Here is a 20,394-nt window from a genome sequence, read left to right as displayed (position 1 = left end):
AAGGAGCGGCAGATAAAGAGCAATCTCCTCTCGGGGGCCCGCCGCTGCCACGCAGATGGTGACACACAACCTGACACCCCCATGCTCAGGGAAATCAGCTTTGGAGGCCCATCAGCCGCGCTCAACACTGACTCCCAGTCAGATGAAGATGTTTGAGGGTTCCTGGAGGACAAGCCTCTCCCCCCCGATGCACTGATGAGTGAAAATCAAGCCCCAGGGGCCAGACATTAGGAATCTGTGACTGGAAATCAGACCCGTTAAGGCCACAGCAGCACACACAGATTTGTATGTGATCAGCAGTGTCTGTAGAACTGCAGCAGGGCCAGTGCGTTAGTGTTTAGAATGCCTTCGTGCAATCAGCTGGAGCCGCGGATACTCCTACATTTGTTGTCCCCCGCCTCTGATACTTAGTAGTTTATGTGCGATTCTGAGGATACCCTGCACTTTAATTGAGCTGTGTGATCGGCCCCAACCTCCAGACTTCGATCTCTGCTATCAGTAGCTCTCCCAGACTGACAGGAGTTGAAGGAATCAAAGTAGAGAGAGAAAGGGTAAGTCAAGGGCAGTGTGCAGGTAATGCACACAGTATGGGGTGGCAAGTGAAACAGACCCACAACACATTCACTTCTTACAAAACAATGCAGCATTGTAATGTCTTTTGTCCACGAGAAACACAAGGGGAGAAGCACTTTCAGCCTTTTGTTTACAAAATAAAAAGCAGTCAATTTAGCGCACAACATAAATCATCTATTTTGTTTTGTGCACACAAAAGAATGTGCTCTTTTCCATATTTTATGGACATCATTTTAATGTTTTCATGGACAAAACCATTACAATGTTACATGTATTTGATAGCGCAGAATCTGTTGTGTCTACATAATAAGGTCTGTCACACTTGTGGGGTGTACTACGAACCTCGATTAGTGGGTTAGCGAGGTATGTTGCGCTCAAAGCCTGGGTTAGCTGTCACACGAAAGTCGCTCTCTTTTAGTGTCGCTATATCACCATGATCTTATGCTGGCAACCAAACCTGGTCGGGAGGAGGTGCTAAGTTAAAACTCAAATCGTGCTGCTGACTAATCAATTATCTTGGAAAAACAAAAGTTATATCACATGTAAGATTCTGTCATGTATGTTACAGGGGACGCTCCGCCTATCCAAACTTTTTCAATCTCGCAGGTGCATTTAACACCTTTGCGCATGCAAATATTCCATTAATATGAACGTTCATACCATAAAACATGTCATTACCACCGATTTATTTGGTGTTGAAAGCTAGTCACTAAAAATGAACACCCTAGATTACGCTGTCGTCCTTTAATGCGGAAGTAATCGTTTTTATTATAGGCGGTCTTGTGCGTCTCCACATTTCACGATTGGCCAACATCATCAGAACACAGAGAACGCATACAAAATCTAAGCTGAAAGCCTAGTTTGACAAATATACACATAACTGCGTTTGTAGTATCACCTAACTTCTAGCCCAAGTTAAGGCTTTGTGAATCCTCCATATGTCTAGATAGCCTGGCTATGTTCAGCTTGCTGCGTAGTATACCCCACTGCTGCCCATGATACAAAGGGGAGACACAGCAAACGCATCATTATTTGGCTATTTATATTGACCTATTTCCTATTTTTTGTCCTCTGAGTGAAATGTGTATTTTCACCTTGTAATGAAATATATAAAATTGTGTTCACCTTCAGTCGTTTTTACACAGCAGGTTTATAGTTCCATCTAATTGTAGAATCGTATTGTCTGAGCTTAGTGTCTGTTTTTCTTCCCTGTGAGATAACAAGTAGCTTCATCGTCACTTTTTTTCCCTACATAACAATGCTCCCAAGCCTGCTCATAATGACACAATCATTTGCACTGAATACTGTTGTTCTCCCAGGCCACTGACAGCAGGTAATAGACACAGCTGACAACAAAATGAATAACAGGTGTTGAAATTAGATCTTCCTAAACTAATTGATGTAGGGCTCTGTGATCCTATCCCCACATTGGCATGGCCTCCGCGTGAGGAGAGTAATATAACACCTCCCTGCAGTAATCGCATCTGATTTGTTACCCCTCAGGTGGAACATGCATGATGCCTGTAACTCGGCCATAACTCATATAGACTTAATCCTCATCACCTCGCTGAGCTTTGCATAATCAACAGAAATCAGGTGGCTTTAACCCCATACCCAGTGCTGGCCCGCGGGCCGCGTGCTTCCCCCATTAATATGGGTGACGCCTTGCGGCTCGTAGGTGCACTGCTAATGCGTCGCTGTGACTGGAATTCTGATAATTAGCTCCAGCATGAGTGATCAAGGCCGTTGCCATCGATGCAAATCGTTGCAAGGTGACTTCATGGAGATTCTCTCGGTGTCCTCTCCAATACAGACGTCTGCCGTAACACGCCTGCTCCTCCGGTCAGGGGAGTGTAGTCGGAGACGGCTGATACTGATCAGCTCATTTCACGTATCACAGCCATCCTGGGAAACTTTCTTTCCACGGCAGCGAGCGAACGGCGAGAGTGAAACGGCATCAATCAGATGTGCACGCTGGTGATGTCAGGGCCAGATTATGCACAATGCTGCCAATAAAACTAGCCGTGCCAAAATTACAATCTTAAGGCTCTTGATGGATTAAGGTCCTTTTCCTAAGCCCAACATTTGAATGCATTAGGAGTCATCCTGAAGGTGACATGGTGGGCCACGTTGGGGAGCCACGCTGCGTAGACCACTTAGCACATAGCCTCAGCACATAGCCTATAGCTAATGACGCATGACGACCACCTGTCAATTCATATTTTCCACCTGTGGTGTGACAAAAACATTATGCCCCAAAGTTGGAAGCAGGGCGAATTAACCTGAATGGCAAAACAACTGAGGCTTGAAAAGCTTTAAAGTGCAGTGGAGGAATACAGAACATCTCTTCAGGCAGGAGAGGGAGCAAAGTGGTGCAGGAAGAACAACAAGGAGCTGTTGATTCCAGTCAAAGTGAGCAGTTCCCTCTTCACCACTGCTCAGAACATAATGAGCTTGAAGGAGCTAAAGGTGGTGTCTAGTGGTGTGAGTGTGTGTGTGAGAGAGGGTGAGAGGGAGAGAGTGTGTGTGTGAGTGAGAGAAAGAGAGAGAGTGAGTGTGTGTGCGAGAGAGAGAATATGTGTGTGTGGGTGCGCGCGCTTCGGTTGTGAAGTCTGTTCATTGCTCTCAGTCTGGACTTAAAGAGCAGAAGGAGACTGAAGAGAAAATGCAGCATGAGGGTCAAATGAAAGAGGGAGCAGGTGGAAATGCTTTTCATTCAGTGAAGAGTGCTCCTTCCTCTCCCTCCTTTTCTCTTCTCTCTGCCCTCCACCTATTCTGCACCTCTCATCTTCCTCCCTCCTCTGTCCTGTCCCTTCTCTAACTCTCTTCTCTCTCTCTCTCTCTCTCTGTCCCTCAGTCTTGCCACATCTCTGGAGTATGTATCTAAAGCCCTGCATCTAACCCCACATGAGAGTCCTACAGTATGCCTGGACAAACTGTTCATCTTGAGTTTTGAATAAGAAAAAACATTGAGTGTGCTTATGCCCTGTTGTACCTCCTCAAGTAGAAATGACATTCATTTGATTAGAAACTCAGTTCTGCTCTTCGGACCTCCTCCCACCCTATAAATCATCATCAGCAAAAATAAATTACAACCCAGACCTTGCTAGCGCAGCCTTTCTTTTCATAAATACCTCTACGAAAATGCATTTATTCAGGTGGAATATTGCTTTGGAGTAAATCCCTGTCTTTTCATTTTCATTTTCATAAACTACAAGTCTGTTTCAAGAGATGAAGAAGCATATCCATATGCGCTGTTGATCCAGTGTTGATTTCAATGGATTCAGCCCAGCCTAGTAGATCTACGCCTGTTTTAAATCCCCCCAGTGACTAAAAGGGGGCACAGAAAGGGATGTTTGTCTTCTATTGGCATCGCTGTAAACAGCCGCACACATCTCAGAGGCCTGCAGTGGATCTGTGCTGTGAGCTGGGGACGGAGCTGCGGAACACAAGCTGTCATCTCCAGACCCCCAGGAGACGGCAGGCAGAGCCGGGGCACTGACTTGCTGTGTCCACTTTGTGACAGTGGAGTGACCAGGGAGAGGAGTCGCTCTGACACTCCGCAAGACGGATTAGAATTTCATATCTGCTTTGAAAACAGGAGGCTCCACTAACAGAGACAGAGAGGGCTCTTGAGCGTCTCCCCTCTGGGACCGGCCGGCTCTCTCCCTGGTCAGATCACACATGGACAAGCACACAGCAACACAAGCTCAACTATTCACTGTTTGCTGTCTCATTTCACTCGCAAGAGGGACAATGAACATGATGCTCATACACTCCATTTAAATGTCACCTCACTGTCTTCAGATCACATGCAGTCTCCTCTCTCTGTCCTCAGTGGACATTGATAGCTCCTAAATACAGTAGTGTTTTTTGACACTTCGCAGAGACTCTTCAGTGTCTCCAGTTTCAATGTGGTGTATAGAGAAGGCTGCTGGTGTCTCTGCAGTGTGTGTGTGTGCATTTTGTCAGGTTGCTGAGCATTTGTCCCACACACTGGAGGTGTGATGGCCTGTCTCACACACAGAGGGGAGTGTCTCGGGGGTGCATCTGATAGACTGACACCTAGCTCACATTGTGTGCCAGTCATCACTGGGCCTCTCAGGCTGGCTGCTGGGACTCTGCGGGAGGCCGTGGCGCCGGGCGACTCCATCGCAGCGTAGCGTGTCCGAGGCTGCTGCTCGCCCGGTTGACAGAAATGGCAGGTGCTCTTGCCCAAATCAACACGTCCCTGGCGGTGTGAACATCATGTGACAACTCTTTCTATTGTGCCGCCCATGCGGTGTGTGGAGGGGTTCAAGGAGAGAGGCTGGAACGACCCTGAACCTGAGCCGGCTGCTCGCCTGCTGGAGATGCCATTCATCATGCCTCCCTCAGGTCAGAGCCACCCGTCTGAACCTCAGCATCAAGTTAACAATGAGCACCATATGAGTTAATAAACCATAATGGGACTCAAATGTTTAGATTGAAATTGTGCTGAATTCATTTAAAGCAGAAAGGAATGAGCCATACCAAATTAACTTTTGTGCCCTGTGATGTCTAAACCACAAAAATCAGTGTTCTGGAAAAACTCAAAGCAAAAACTGTCTGAATTTAAGTATAACTATATTCTACATACCCAATTGCTGTCAGATTGTACTTGATGATACATGACAATTATGGAATTCCATTTGCACAGCTATTTACTTAAAGTTTTTACTTTACTATTTTACGTAATATACTATCAGTTGTAAGCACACAAGTACCTGGGCAGTGATGCAGTCCCTTAATCACACTACTTTACAATGTTCTTAATAATGCTGTATCATCTAACAAGGTCAGTGCACAGTACATGAGCACTTACAGAGTGCGATCAAGTAAATTACAATTAATTAGTCAGTAATTAGGATATCTAATAAACACATTAATTCATTTTAGACAATTAGTCAGCTAGATCACTTCCAGCTAACACAGTGTCAAGCCCAGAAATGGTCATACAGTGTAAGTATCAAATGGGTCAATTCTTTTTTTTGGCTTCTTCTGTCTACTGTTCAATTAACATGTAAGCCTCCATAGATAAATAGCACTACCAATGACCTGTTATTCTGATTTGTGCACCAGTACCACACAAGACACCAGTGAAGGCTATTTGTCTGATTTCCACACACCTAATAAATCACACATGATCTGAGGGCACAAATTAGCTGAACATTTGTGCATTAGCATATTATTATTGTAGCTATCGGCATGCCACCAACACCACTGGGCTTTCCCCCCGCTCACCCCACTCCTGTTCCAGCTGTCTCCAAACAACTTCAGGCGTGCCGAGGCTTGTGCAGCCGCCGCAAAAACAAACCACTTTAAAAAAGCCAGGTCATTCATTAGGAGCAGAGTAATGGCGTCTCATTCTGTGTCAGTCTGGGGTAATTAATCAAAAGCTGTCAACGCACAGAAAATTATTCCATTTTAGTTTTCTGCATTACATATACATTTGGTACACTGTGCGTGTGTGTGTGTGCGTGTTGTGTTTGCAGGCAGCCTGTGTCACCTGGGCCATCTGGAGTGAGGTGAGTATGTGAGCATGTTGCTGCTCAGCGGGGCTCTCTCAGGCTGCCTCTGCCGTGAGGACGCACACTTGTCAGTGCAGGATGTGCAGTCATGTTCAGCTGTAGCACCAGAACCACCCTCACATCCTCAAACACATGTGCTATGCTTCCATATGCAATACCTGCAGGCAGTTGTGTGCACACAACACATACCCACACACACACACCATACTTTACATGCAACACACAAACCTTTAACCCACATATTGTCTCCTCACAACTTCTCCTAATGCAAAATATGACACATTCTTTAAACTGTAATGTAATGCTAATCGGATTGGATCATAAACAGCTCAGCACCAAGGAATTTGTGGTATTTTGTTTTTGGTTGTTGTTAATAATGTGTTGGTATTTGTTGGTGCCCTCATCAAGCGCTTTCAGTTTATCTGGTTATGTTGCTGATTGGATCATAAATGGCCACAGCAACAAAGAGGAACGACTGAAGAATTTGCTGGTACTTGTTGGTATTTGTTGGTGCCCTCATCAAGGGTTTGCATCTTTTGGTTATGTTGCTGATCTAATCATAAATGGCCACAGCCACAAAGAGGGATGACTGAAGAATGTGTTGGGTTTTGTTGATAGAGAACCCATCATGAGGAGTGTGGAGGGGGCGAGTCTGGGATGTCAGGCCCGACTGTTGAGCCTTCTAGAAGTGTTGCTTTTAACACCTTCCAACCCCTCAGACTGGGAGACAAGCTCTTGCAGATGGGTGTGGACGCTCACCTGGTAACTTGGATTACAGATTACCTGACCGAGCGACCACAGTTCGTCAGACTGATGAACTGTCTCTCTGACACTGTGATCAGCAGCACTGGAGCGCCACAGGAAACTGTGCTCTCTCCAGTCCTGTTCACCCTGTACACATCTGACTTCTGCTACAACACCGAGTCATGCCACATGCAGAATTTTTTTGGTGCAAACTCAATCACCTTCAACTCAACACTTCAAAGACCAAGGAGATGGTGGTGGATTTCCGCAGGTCTAAGCCTGCTCTGCTACCAGTCTCCATTGATGGGGTCAATGTGGAGGTGGTAAGCACCTACAAGTATCTGGGTCTCCACCTGGACAATAAACTGGACTGGTCAGCCAACACTGACACACTCTACAAGAAAGGACAGAGCAGGCTGTACTTCCTGAGGAGGCTGCTGTCCTCAGGATGTTCTACCAGTCTGTTGTGGCCAGCGTCCTCTTCTATGCAGTGGTATGCTGGGGAGGAAGCACAAAGAAGAAGGATGCTGGGCGACTTGACAGGCTGGTAAGGAATGCTGGCTCTGTAGTGGGAGCTGAACTGGAGTGCATCACTTCAATATCTGACAAAAGGACCCTGAACAAACTGATCAACATCTTGGACAATGAATGTCATCCACTCTACAGCACTATTAAAAAGCAAAAGAGCTTGATCAGCTGGAGACTTCGCTCACTGCCATGCACAACTGAAAGGCTGAGGAAGTCATTTGTCCCCAGGGCCATTGAACTGTTCAATGCCTCACTAAAGGGAAGAGGAGAGATAGACTTCTCTGCTTAGTCTGTCTGCCTCTCCACCCTCTCCATGTTTGAGTACTGACTGCCCACTACTGCTTTACTACTGTTTCACTACGGTTTTACTAATGTCCACAGCCCAATGTTTTCACTACTGTTTTACTGCTACACTGTTTTTCATGCTATATTAGCACACATGATCAATGGCTGCGGTCAGGCTTCTGCTACAATACTGAATGGCTATAACCCTATTACCTCAACCTGTTCTTGCACTGACATAGTTTTTTATATTACCTTGTCTACATTATACTTTACTCTCCTATTTGTCCATATTATTTATTTGGACTACTTTTTGCACCTTCACCATGACACTCACTCCCTTGAGCACCGCCCTGTCACTACAAGCGTCTTATGCTTGATCACCCTCAAGCACATTGGACTTTTTACATTTAATTTATATAGTATATTTAGTTTTGTTAGTTTTCTTATCTTCTACTGTCTTTATTGTACAGTGGAGTTTAGTTATATGTTTATACTTATACTTATATTTACCATTTCTGCTGTAAGAGCATGTTGTGTGTGATGTCTGTATGCTACTGAGACCCTTGAATTTCCCCTTGGGGATCAATAAAGTATCTATCTATCTATCTGTCTGTCTGTCTGTCTGTCTGTCTGTCTGTCTGTCTATCTGTTGTGGGCTTCAATGGAACATCGATAAAGGAAGGTGCCTGCTTGATAACCCCAGTGGAATGCTCACAAAGCCTGCTTTGTTGGTGATGGAGGTTTTTGCCCCCATAGGTTGCTTTGTTGGTATTGTTTTGATGGTAAATAGGCTACCTTGTTGATTGGCCGCTGTGGAAAATCCCCTTCCTATAGCACAAGGAATTGAACACCTCTCCTGTGTACATCTGAAATGAACTCTCCCAACGCTTCCTCAAAAGCAAACTCATTTATACACAAATCTGACAAATTTATACCCTTTAGTAGTTTCAGTTTGTGCAAAAAAAAAAAAAATGTATTGTGTTCCTCTAATTGGTCTATATTGAAAAAATACAATACTATGGCGCCTCTGTAGTGTACCGCTACTGCGATCAATGGCAATCAAGAGCAACTGCATCTCTGTCTGCCACCGGTAATGCAAACTTGGGCTCCCCTGCGGCTTGTTTCATTTCACATTTCTGTTGTGGGGACTCTCAGAAATCCCCTCTGCAGCGCGCCGAGCCGAGGGTTCTGCATGAATGTGCTCTTTTGGACATTAAAGGATGAGTGGGGAATTCAGCTGCTCCAGTGATTAATGTCACCGTGCCGACGCACACCAGGCGCTGCATGTTTAAAGCATGTTTTCACTGTTTATGGAGACCATCACATCCAGCGCATAATCAGACCTATCACTCATCCTGAAAACCACACAGAGACAAGCACAATAGCTCCACCACCGGATGAACTGCGGGACAATGCACTCATGACTGCTCGTAGCCCAAATGGAAAATAATGAACTGCTGGAGGGAATGGCTCCGGCACAGCAGCGTTGGAACAATAACAGATGTCCTAAAACCAAATGTAAAACAATACAGTTATCTGCAGCGCAACTCTATGGGCATATCTCAAGTTGCATAGGAACATAGGAAGGTCACAGGTAAGAAACGCACACCAGACAAAACAAAGCTGCTGATTCTACTCTTTGAAGTTGTCGCTCACCACATGCAACCGGACTGAACACCGACACCGTCAATTCATAGAGGGTTTGTATGAGTGTGGGCTCTGCCTTGATTGGCTGTATAAACACATCAGGGGTCAGCCTCCATGTGTTGATGTGCTCTTATGAGATAGACATCAGCAGGCCAGTCTGAACAGATAAGCTATCAGCTCCGTCCCGCTCTTCCTCTTAGGCAGGGGCTATCTTTATTACAGTCCACTGCCACCTCATTCTTCTCCATCGCAGGCCTGGAACCTGACATTGATAGACTCTATCAGCCACTTAATGGATAATGAGATTGTTGTTGCCCCTCACCGGCGCTGCTGAGCGGTGATTCGGAGCGGGGGCTTCTGAAAGGCAGGTCCCCCGTCTGACGGAGGCCACAGACAAACAGCCCGGAGGCGTCCTCTAAAGTTAGTTTATAGGCCACAGGAGACATGAGCCTGCTCTCGGAAAAGTATATATGTACGGAGTATGAAGCGTGTAGTATGGAGTTTGGATTCTACATTGTTGTACAACAATGAAGAGAAACCTGGACATGCACATACCGGCAGATATGAATGATTTAAATAGATAGAAAATAGATGCAGCTTTTAGTAGATTGGATTGTTGAATCATTGTGTGGGAGGGTCTGCAGAAAAGATTGGACAGATAGATAGCACCCTCTCATACCGGCTCTGCTCTGTGAGTCCCTATAGAGGAGCTCTATGTGGGCGGATGCCACCAATGGCACAGGCTGTGTGTCTCATAGGTATTAAGTGCATCTGCATGTGAATGCTGATTGTTCAGGGCACTCTTGTAGCCCAGCTCCCTCTTACCACTGAAGCAGAACACTGAATAAGCTGAGCTATGGAGCTTGTGTGTGTGTGTGTGTGTGAGAGAGAGAGAGAGAGAGAGAGAGAAGGAGGGAGGGAGGGGGGCTTCATTATAAAAATGCTAATCTGGTCAATTCCCCAGCTTGTGCAGGCTTTGTCAACAAGGTGAGGCTTCCCTGCCGCGTGTGCTTCTTCTCTGTGTCATGTCAGCCATTTCTTTTCTCCTCATTGTGTTCATCTCATTTAACACCATGTTCTCCGTGTCTTTACGCCGCCATCACACGCCCTGACGGAGGACGAGCGCCGGCCCCTGGGACGTCTCAGGTCGGCTGACGACTCACTGGTCCAGGGATGGTGGAGCAGTGTGTGAGTGTGTGGGTGGATGATAGCTTGGTGTGTGTGTGTGTGTGTGTGTGTGTGTGTGTGTCATAGGTCTTGTTGTATTGGTGTCACAGAGGGGATGTCAAGCCTTTGGGATTTCCAGTAATCTGTGAAAGGGTGGACCACACCGAAATTTTATTTGCCTGGTGTTCAGTGTTTTGACTTTCATGAAGGGATTTATGGCTGAGGTGAGTTTTATGTTTCTGTGATACTTTCAGCCATAACCTCTCTGCCGTAGGACCTGTTGGGGTCACCTAACTCACTGGTCTGATTAAAGTTTTATGTCTTCAGCCTGATCCTGAATCAGCAGTAATGGAGAAGTGCTCTCCAAAGAGACACCTTCATGACCATCCTTGTCTTACCAATAGATTTGTTTTCCGACCATAAACACACACACAAATTGAGCTTAAAAAAGCAAGCCTATGCGTTCCTTATTTTCCCCTTGCCTGTCTATTTCTCCTTATTCACACAGAGTCAGATATATTCCTCCCAAACTCTCACAACTGGTCTAACCTCGTCAGCCAGTTCTGCCATAATCAATCATGAAAAAATCAAGTTGTTTCTCATGGATTCTTTATGGCGTTCATCTATCTTGGAAGTGAACAGCACACCAGGCACCAGTGGAGAAGGGCTTCCCTCTGGGGGCCGTGGGAGTTCTACAGCTTTATTACTCACTTCTGACACAGACACAAACCCACTCAGCTCAGCTCACTTCTCAATAGGATTCATCCGCCAATTGTGTGTGAGCTTTCTTCTCTGCGTCTAGGCATGTTCAGATGAACATTTGGGCAGTTAGCTGGGCCGTGACCGCGTGGAGCTGTTGTGTGATTGCTGGAGCTGGAGATTTTGCTCTTAAATAGGCTTCGGTGTGGAAGCGCGTCGCTGTGGGAGATCAGAGGGAGTCATCTGCTTCACACTCAGCAAGAAGCAGACGGCAAACATGTGGCGCGCAGCGTTGCTGCCCGGTGCCTTTTTTTATCTTGTCTCAGGGTTTCAGGGACAATGTGTGAGAAGAGGCAGAATGAGAGAGAGAGAGAGGGGGGGGGGGGGGAGGGAGGGAGGAGAGGGGAAAAAAGGACGACAGAGTGGGACGGATAAAAATGGACCACAATCAAACAACATTTGCATAATGTGGCTTTTGTCCCCGTTTCAGCCTCCTTAACTCGCATCTCATTTGGCTGGCTGACTGTCGCGGTGCGATAAAGGGGGGTCCGCCGAGTCCCAGGCTGCCTGCCGGGTCCCTGGGGAGCGCTCGCCGCGGGGGAGATTAATGCCGGCCCCCCTCGTCCTCTGAGCTGGGAGTGGGGCTCCAGACGATGGGGAGATAGGTGACTTTCACCAGCAGACCCCCCCCCCTCCACCTGCCCCAGATCAACCCACCCCCTCCAGCCCATGATCAAACAAGCCAGGGGGAGATGACAAGGTCAGGGGCAGGTGCCCTGAGCCCGGTCCGTGTTTACATGCAGAAAGCCCGGCGCTGACCTCCAGATAGCAGGCGGCTGACTCTGGACCAGGTCCGAGGCGCTGGACACTCGCCAAGTCGGGGCCAGATCCTTTTCTGGAATCAGCTGCTCCGTGCGCCTCCACACCTGCTCCTGGGGTAGAGGTGGGGCCCCACGGCTTATCACTCACTTTCCACAGCCATCTCCACCATCCACAAGCAACACTACTGCTTTAATTATAAATCTCATTCCAAATACATATATTCCATATTTCTATATTCCATATTGTATTTTGTCTTCTTCTTCTTGAGGGAAAACTGCGCAGCCCGATCTCTTTGATTGGCTGCTGAAGGGGACGGGAGGCACGCTGCCTGTTTCCCAGAGTGCCGCAGGTTTATCTCCCCTCAGCTCTTCTTATCTTTATTTCGAGGGACGCCGCGCGACGAAGAGGAGCTCACTCCCCCAATCTATTCACCAGCATGAAATATTGGAGGAAATATTGTCCACATCAGTGTTCACTTTTTTGTTCTGTCACTCAGGAGAGGGAGGGGGGCTGGAGGGGGGTTGGCACAGGCAGAGAGAGCCAAGCTGGCAAGCAGGTAGGGGGTAAAGTGTGACTGTGTGTACTGTTAAGTGTGTGTACATAAATGTGTGTGTGTGTATGTGTGTGTGACTGTGCGCTTGCACTTGCATGTGTATTTGCGTGTGTGTTTGCTGGAGAGATTTTTGGACAGAATCAGTGTACCTGTGCGAGTGAGTGTGTGCAGGCTGGCTGAGCGCGCCTCCCCTGGCCCACGCTGGAGACAAATAAAGGGCTATGAAGAACAAAATGGATAATAATGTTATCACTGAGCACAAGAAAATAGCACTCTCCCGCGCACTCTCTCTCTCCATCGCTCCCTCATTCCTCTTTCTACCTCTCTCTCCCTCCCCCTCACCCCCTCTCTCTCTTTCGCTCCTCTCTCTTCTCTTGGCCTCCCTGCTGTGCACACCTGAGAGATATGTATTTTTTGATGGGATGTGACACTCCCTTTGTTTGAGGGTCTGCAGAAGGAAATGATATCTCATCTCTCTCCCTTTCCCCCCTCCTGAGACTCTGCTTTTGGACAGGTCATATGTTACACGCGCACAATGGCCTTGTCAAGAGCCTATATAAATGCAATTTCCCTGATTCAGGCAATTACCTCAGAGTGGACGGGCATGGCTGTTCCCAGTCAGTGTGAAGACATCAGGAGATGAGCAGATGGCAGCAGGCCTTCATGACAGGGGGCTCGTTGCTTGTTCGCTCGCTCACGCGCTCCCCGCTACCTCGGAGGGACCGTTTGGAGCTCTGTCCACTCTACACACCAGCAGGACGAGCAGTTTACCAGCAATCATTGACAGCACCCCTGAACAGTCTCCAGCACAGAGCAGTGCTTATGAGGTCACTTCCGTAATTCATGCTGTACTCATCCTGGGTCCTGCAGCTCCCCTTTTCATTTGGTGTGCATGCAGGAGGCATTTGGTGTGCATGCAGGAGGCATTTGGTGTGCATGCAGGAGGCATTTGCGCTCACTTTCATTTGGTGTGCATGCAGGAGGCATTAGCGTTCAGTTTCAGCGCCAGTCATCAGAAAAGGGAAAAATGCCAGGAGAGGGAACTTTCCTCCCCTGTGACAGCACTCCTGTGTGTGTGTGTGTGTGTGTGTGTGTGTGTGTGTGTGTGTGTGTGTGTGTGTGTGTGTGTGTGTGTGTGTGTGTGTGTGTGTGTGTGTGTGTGTGTGTGTGTGTGTGTGTGTGTGTGTGTGTGTGTGTGTGTGTGTGTGTGTGTGTGTGTGTGTGTGTGTGTGTGTGTGGTGTTTTTGGTGCGTGCGTGCGCTGCTGAGAGAGGGACTCCGCAGTATTCGCTGGTGGTGCGACAGCAGGCAGAGGGACAATACCCTGCAGTCTCTCCGCCGAGGCCTTCTGGTGCTCGCTGGAGGAGCCGGGATGGCGGTGGGGGGACGCATGGGGGACTAGGGCAACACGTGAGCTCATACATCAGCTGTCTGGTACAGGAAGCATCCAAAGCCACTGTAACTTCAGCCATCCTATTAGTGCTTTGGGAGAATAGAAGAATGTTATTGCCTGCTTCAATTCTTCAATCACACATCAGTCATGTCCAAATATACCATGTCACCGACATCTACATCTCACCCATTTTAAGGAATCTATACATCAACGTTATGTCCTTAACGTAAATCTCCCTGGTTTGCAGGTTTTTTGCAGGTCAGTAAAAGTGGGGCATCATTTTAGTTTGTGAATAGAATTATGGCATGATTTTTTTTAACTTCATTATAACTCTTTCCTCATGTGTGCTTATTAAGGGCTCTGTTCTCTGTAGCACAGCAGCATGGTGCCTCCACTGACTCCCACTAGGAGCAGCACTGAGAGGACACGTGGACTCTAAACACTTGACTCACCTTTTCCCAGGTTACGAGACCCTCTGTGTGCCCGTGGCAGCCTTTCATTACCTCCCGTCATTTGCCTTTCACGACTGCTTTGCCTTGCATGACTGCATTCCTGACTATCATCAGAGATTGACCATGGAACAACAGCCAGCAGTAAAGGCTGTATAAACAATTACCAACTTATCACATAGTTCAGAAGCAGTCAAGCAAGGTTATAGTGATGGGATATTGACTATTAAGTTCCAAGGGCCTTATTTCAGGAGTTATTTTCCAAGCTGACAAACAGTAGCATAGATACTGTTCTTTTACTGTTTGGACTGTTGTTAATCACAGTCCCACAGTCTGGATTGTAGCTACTTCACTTGACTTTCTGATATCCTAATAATGAGATTTGGGAGGGTGGTGCTTTGTAAAAGCTTCTGGTGGAGCTCCTCTAGCTGCTTTTCGTCTGTGTCCCAACACTGACATTACTGTGGTGAGAGGTTGTTAGGGGGATTATAAGATTGAGAGCTAATACTCTGGATAGAATCTACTGAAGATTACATTAAGATTATATCAAACTGTCTCCCATTAGGATGGCTAATGATGGGTTTGTTTAGTCAAATGGGGAATGTTTGGGAAAGCTTGACATTGTTCTTGCTCTGGACCTGTTCATTGCATTGCATCAATCAAATCAAAGGCAGCTTCCATATTCAGTTCAGCCAGTGAAATCAACAGTGCCTTAGTATTTGGGACACGTTTAATTATGTATACTGGTACATAGGTGCTATAAGAGGCAGGGAATCCATTTGAGTAAGGTGATGTGTGCTACAGTGCTGGTTGAACTTTAAAATCCGGTTGTGTGTAGCTACATCTTGTACTGTGGGGAAGTGGGTATACTAGTCTGCTCTCACAAGACACAAGCCCTTAGTGTCTCTGTTTTGCTAAGGTGATCATATTTTGCTATTAGAAGGCAGTGTATACAGTTGCTGTTGTTGAGGTAAAATCATGCACTATATTTAAGGTCAGAGTACTACTTATGTCACCTCAGTTAGGGCTGGGTGATATATCGATATAAAAGATATATCAATATATTTTAAAATGCAATATAGAATTAGACCATATCGCATATATCGATATAGTTCAAATTTGCGCCGTGATCCTTGCTCCCTGCAAGCTGCTGACCGGAGCTCTCTGCACTGCTGTGAAACTGCACACTATTTTTCTCATATAAATATATTTATTTCAGAAAAAGATTGGCCTATTTTATTTTATAGGCTTTTTTTATTTAAGATATTTTTTTATTTAAATTTGCACCATATGGAGCTTTGATTTCAAAAAAGGCACTCCAGTTTTATGTTTACATTTTATTGTTATTTGAGTAGTGAGTTTTCAATAAAACTACTCATATTTGACTGAACATTTCATTTTACAGCTCAACCTAAATATATCAGGATATGACTTTTGGCACTTGCAATTGTACTGGCCTACATCTACATGTGTGGGTTTACAGTATAGCCATGTTTGTGTCTGTTTTATTCATTCTTTTTCGGATGTACCAGAAGTGAAAGATAACAGGCTGCACTACTATAAAACAGTCTTTCTATAGCATCACACTCTCTTCACAAATCAAAATCTGTGTTCCTAAAATGCCAAGAGGCACTGTGTGATTCTTCATTTTAGAAGGAATTAGGAAACAGTACAACACCCAACACTTTTTCACATGTACAGTACCATAAAGTGGAGGACTTGACAACCATTAGTCACAAAAAGACAGATGGTGCTCTTGCTGGCTGCGCTGTTAAGGGTCCCAAAGATAATTATGCAGAAGAGAGTCATAAACAAACACAGGGAACTTGGCTTATGTTCTGAGGATCCACATCTATTGATTTTTGAATCTCCACCAAGGTTAACATTTGTGTAGGTTATACGATTTTGGAACAAAATAAGAAATGGCATGAGGGTTTGCAAATCATTCATATAAAGTCGTCTTGATGGGACTAATAGAAAAAAGACCAAAAAAACACCAAAACAAACAAAAAGTTCTAGATGTTACTGTGGATAGCTCAAAGTTGATTATTTCAGCCTATTTAGAGTCATGAGACACTGAGGACTGGGTGCTACTGGTGGGGTCGTAAATTCAACTCAATAGGCTAATACAGACACCAGCATAGTTAACTTGCAAGACATATGACTTCAGATGAGGAATACTACTGGACCACAGAAGCTAATGATGCAGAAAAATATTGTGGAAACTTTGGCATGTCCAAACTTACACTCTTAAAATGAGCGTCCCTATCTGTTCTCCCTATCTGTTTAAAAAATGTGTTTTCAACGCAAGTTGTGTTATTTTCAACACATATTGTGTAACAAATTAAAAAATAACATCAAACATAAACTGTGTTGTTCATACGTTTTAAGACCGTAACCAGAACGGTTACTGTTTTGTTGTTTGTAGGAAAGTGGAAAACTTTTGAGTAAAATTAATCTAATTTCAATCACATCAATAGACATACGTTACAGAAAGTACAAGTATCTAGGCTACCCTCATGGGAGAACGCAAAGATTATAAAATTCAAACGTTTGAGTCAAAAACAAGCTGCTGCGCATATATCTGTCACCTCAAACAAAAAGCCAACGTGAGAGGTGATGGGAGATGAGCTCTATCATAAAAGAAATGAGTGTAAATTGCCTGAAACGAGAAACTGTTACAGATGCCACTGAACGACTGTGTAACAATAAATTCCATTCTTATCTCTGAAGAACATGGCGGCTTACTCCCGACACAGGAAAATGAGACGGGAGACGAGTAACAGCATCAATAAATCATTCTAGCCCAATGTTGTTCCCCGGAGATTTCTCAAGGATTAAATTAAGCACTTCCATTTCCATCTACCACCTGATCGCGACGCATATAAATCCCAACGACTGATCAACAGCCTCTCCAGACACACGAGACCTTGAGGCAAGAGGCAGTAGGAATCGGAGGGGGGAGACAACGGGTTATCCTGCGTTTGACGGGAAGGAGGAGGGAGAGACTAGATTGTGGAACGCGTTCATGCTTAAAAGTGTCCGCCTTTTGGTGGTGGAGGGGATTTCATTTTTGCTGCCACAACGACTTCATGTGCATTCTGTTGCGCGCTGGAGTCAAGGAGGAAGGAACTCTCGCTGCGGGAAGCTGTTCTCCTGTCTGAACTAAAAACGCTCCGCTGAGCGGGAGCTATCCAGTGCTGAAGTTGCATTTCTTCCCCCGTGCGAAACGCGTTGTTGCAGAACCACACCGATAGCGAGCGGTTTGTTTTTTGCACCGCGCAGGTGTCCGATTTTCGCCCTCCACTCCGCCTTTTCAGCCTCTTCTGCCTTGAGACTCCTGTGGACCCCACGTTGAATGAAGACAGGACTCCGTGTTGGACGTTTGTTTCTGTGCAGCTCTCTAAAGATGCCAAGGTCTTTCCTGGTGAAAAAGGTGAAGCTTGATGATTTTTCATCCACGGACCTCGAGAGCTCGTACGGCAGGTCCAGAACTGATCTAAGCCTTCGGATTCACGAAAAAGGTAAATGACTGTGCCTCGTAAACTGTTGGAACGCACCTTTCTGCCACGCTTGCACATGTTCTTGGTTTATCATAACGAGTTGTCCTGACACGGAGTCATCACTCGTATTTTCACGCAGTGCATGCAAACAGTTGTTGTGTTGTTTAATTCATACTGGTGTCTTCTCCAAATGTCATTTACAAAAGAATAAATCACAGAAAGCATGCAACAGATGCACACAAGGAAGAAAGCATCTTGGTAATATACAACTTTCCTATCACTGACAACTTTACATGATACAACTAGGAGGATTTTGCTTTTTTCTCTCTCTGCACATTGTATAGCCTACAAATTAGAGAAGGTGAGATGTGTTTGTCCGTGCGTCGACTGACTTCTAGTGCTGAGCCACAGCAACAAGAAAACGTGTCTTGATAACGTTTTTTTCTGAGATTAACAGAATGAATGATGATACCGGCCATGTAATGATGTAGAAACAACATTTTTCTGTAATAACTTCATAATCGCTGTAGTTTTTCTGGTCCTTGTTCGTGTTTTGAATTATAAATTATTATTCAAATAATATGTAAAACTGTAACTTTGGAAGCATTAAATGCATCCTATGGATTGCTATAGACTAAACCTACTTAGTTGTACATACTGTGCCACGGCCAGTCAAGTGCCACAGAGCTTGTTGCATGTTTTTGTTCGCAGACGAGTCTCACTTCAAATATGAATAATTTAATGGGCTAACCCTCTTGTTCTCTCTTCCGTAGGGTACATTAGCGAATACATCAGCCCGTCTGTTTATGATGGAGAAAGCGATGGTGCCATCAAAGTGCCGTCTCCGGAGCCCATCTATGATGGAATCCACAGTGATTATGGCGCACCTGACTCTGACCAGGCCGACAGCCCGCAGTCAGAAATCAGCTCCGGATACATTAACGGAGACAACGCAGTGAGCGAGGGATACACAGTAGATGCCTTCTTCATCACGGACGGGAGATCACGGCGGAAAGTTATCAGCAGCCCTCGTACCATCCAGCGACATACATGCAACGAGTGTGGGAAAACTTACGCGACGTCTTCCAACCTGAGCCGGCACAAACAGACTCACAGAAGTCTTGATAGCAAGTTGGCCAAGAAATGTCCAACCTGTAATAAGGTGTATGTGTCCATGCCCGCCATGGCCATGCACCTGCTTACCCACGACCTAAAGCACAAGTGTGACATCTGTGGCAAAGCGTTCAGCAGGCCTTGGCTCCTGCAGGGCCACATGAGGTCCCACACGGGCGAGAAGCCCTTTGGATGTGCACACTGCGGAAAAGCGTTTGCAGACCGCTCCAACCTCCGCGCGCACATGCAGACTCATTCAGCGTTCAAGCATTTCAAATGCAAACGATGCAACAAGACTTTCGCCCTGAAGTCATACCTGAACAAGCACTACGAGTCGGCCTGCTTTAAGGGCGCATTCTCACCACTGAGCTCACTTGAAGCATGACCTCCCAAGAGCTGACATTAGACTTTTGTCCCACAATGACTTTGGGGGCTTCTCCCTAATCATCCTGCCCATCAACCACAAAGGAACACAGTAATAGCACAATTTTCTCTATTTTCCGCAAATTGAATCTTGGAATAAAATTCGCATGCACTTAAAGACATGAACGCCGCTGACGTCTTCATAAACTCCTTGCGCTTGAATCACAATTTCAACCCATCAAACCCCAATGAGGATTTTTAGTGACTTCTCAATCGTCTCTGTAACATTTTTTTCATTATTGGATAGTATGTAGCCTACTTCTTCAAGTGACCATGTATTCGCCATTGAGGTAACTGTATTTATTTATTTATTTATTTATTTATTTATTTATTTATTTGTAATAATTATTTATGCCGACCTACACTCATTTGTTCTTGGTAGCCCTTTTTTGCACTTTAGTTTGTGTCCTTGCCAACATTAATAACATGCCAAAGCATTTAATCCTTGAGAAAAATATTTTCTTAATGAGTCTCTTTTTGGTTTTGAAAAAATTGCATGCAAAAAAATAATGAATTCTATGCCAATACCTTGAAGCTTATGATTTTGCCAAAATTTAGATAGTATCAGTGGGCAATATTTCTTGGGTATGGAGAGGGTATATAAAGCAATAATCCTTAATGCATGGTATTTTGAAAGTAATAAAGTATTACCTATAGCAGTTTTCTAAATCAGGTATGTTTGAATCAAATAGCCTACTCATAATAATCATACAAAAAAGACATCAGGGAAAATGCCAACGTAGTGTTAGAGTCTCAAACAGAAATGAACTGATCTTCCTTTGCTATCCTGTTATGCACTGCCTGCCTCTTATTTAAAACGTAGTTGTAGGACGTAGGCTTGAAGTGCTGAGATTCAGCTCCTGGCTATTCAGAATTCTTCCCCAAATCTGCAGAACGTCTACCGAGGCCAAGCGTTTGCTAGCCGGGTAGCCAGGGTAGGCTACTCT

At 45.5% G+C, this 20,394-nt stretch overlaps 1 protein-coding gene across 1 annotated transcript; it reads left to right on the top strand.

Moving 5' to 3' along the window:
• The first annotated feature begins 17,817 nt into the window (after positions 1–17,817).
• On the top strand, positions 17,818–19,409 carry scrt1b (scratch family zinc finger 1b). The gene is made up of 2 exons (XM_076279565.1): positions 17,818–17,932; positions 18,685–19,409. The coding sequence occupies exons 1-2, from the start codon at positions 17,818–17,820 to the stop codon at positions 19,407–19,409; spliced, it is 840 nt and encodes a 279-aa protein (XP_076135680.1).
• The last annotated feature ends 985 nt before the right edge of the window (positions 19,410–20,394 follow it).

The sequence above is a fragment of the Alosa pseudoharengus genome, unplaced genomic scaffold (assembly GCF_046254945.1).
Source record: "Alosa pseudoharengus isolate Yale_2024_CS ecotype anadromous, Long Island Sound unplaced genomic scaffold, YU_APseudo_1.1 YU_APseudo_1.1_scf_12, whole genome shotgun sequence".
Classification (NCBI taxonomy): Eukaryota; Metazoa; Chordata; class Actinopteri; order Clupeiformes; family Clupeidae; genus Alosa; species Alosa pseudoharengus.
This window is presented reverse-complemented; position numbering and strand designations above follow the sequence as displayed.

Coding starts and splice junctions, on each gene's coding strand:
- scrt1b (XM_076279565.1), top strand. CDS start 17,818: ATGCCAAGGTCTTTCCTGGTGAAAAAGGTGAAGCTTGATGATTTTTCA. Junction 17,933..18,684: donor CCTTCGGATTCACGAAAAAG/GTAAATGACTGT, acceptor TCTCTTCCGTAG/GGTACATTAGCGAATACATC.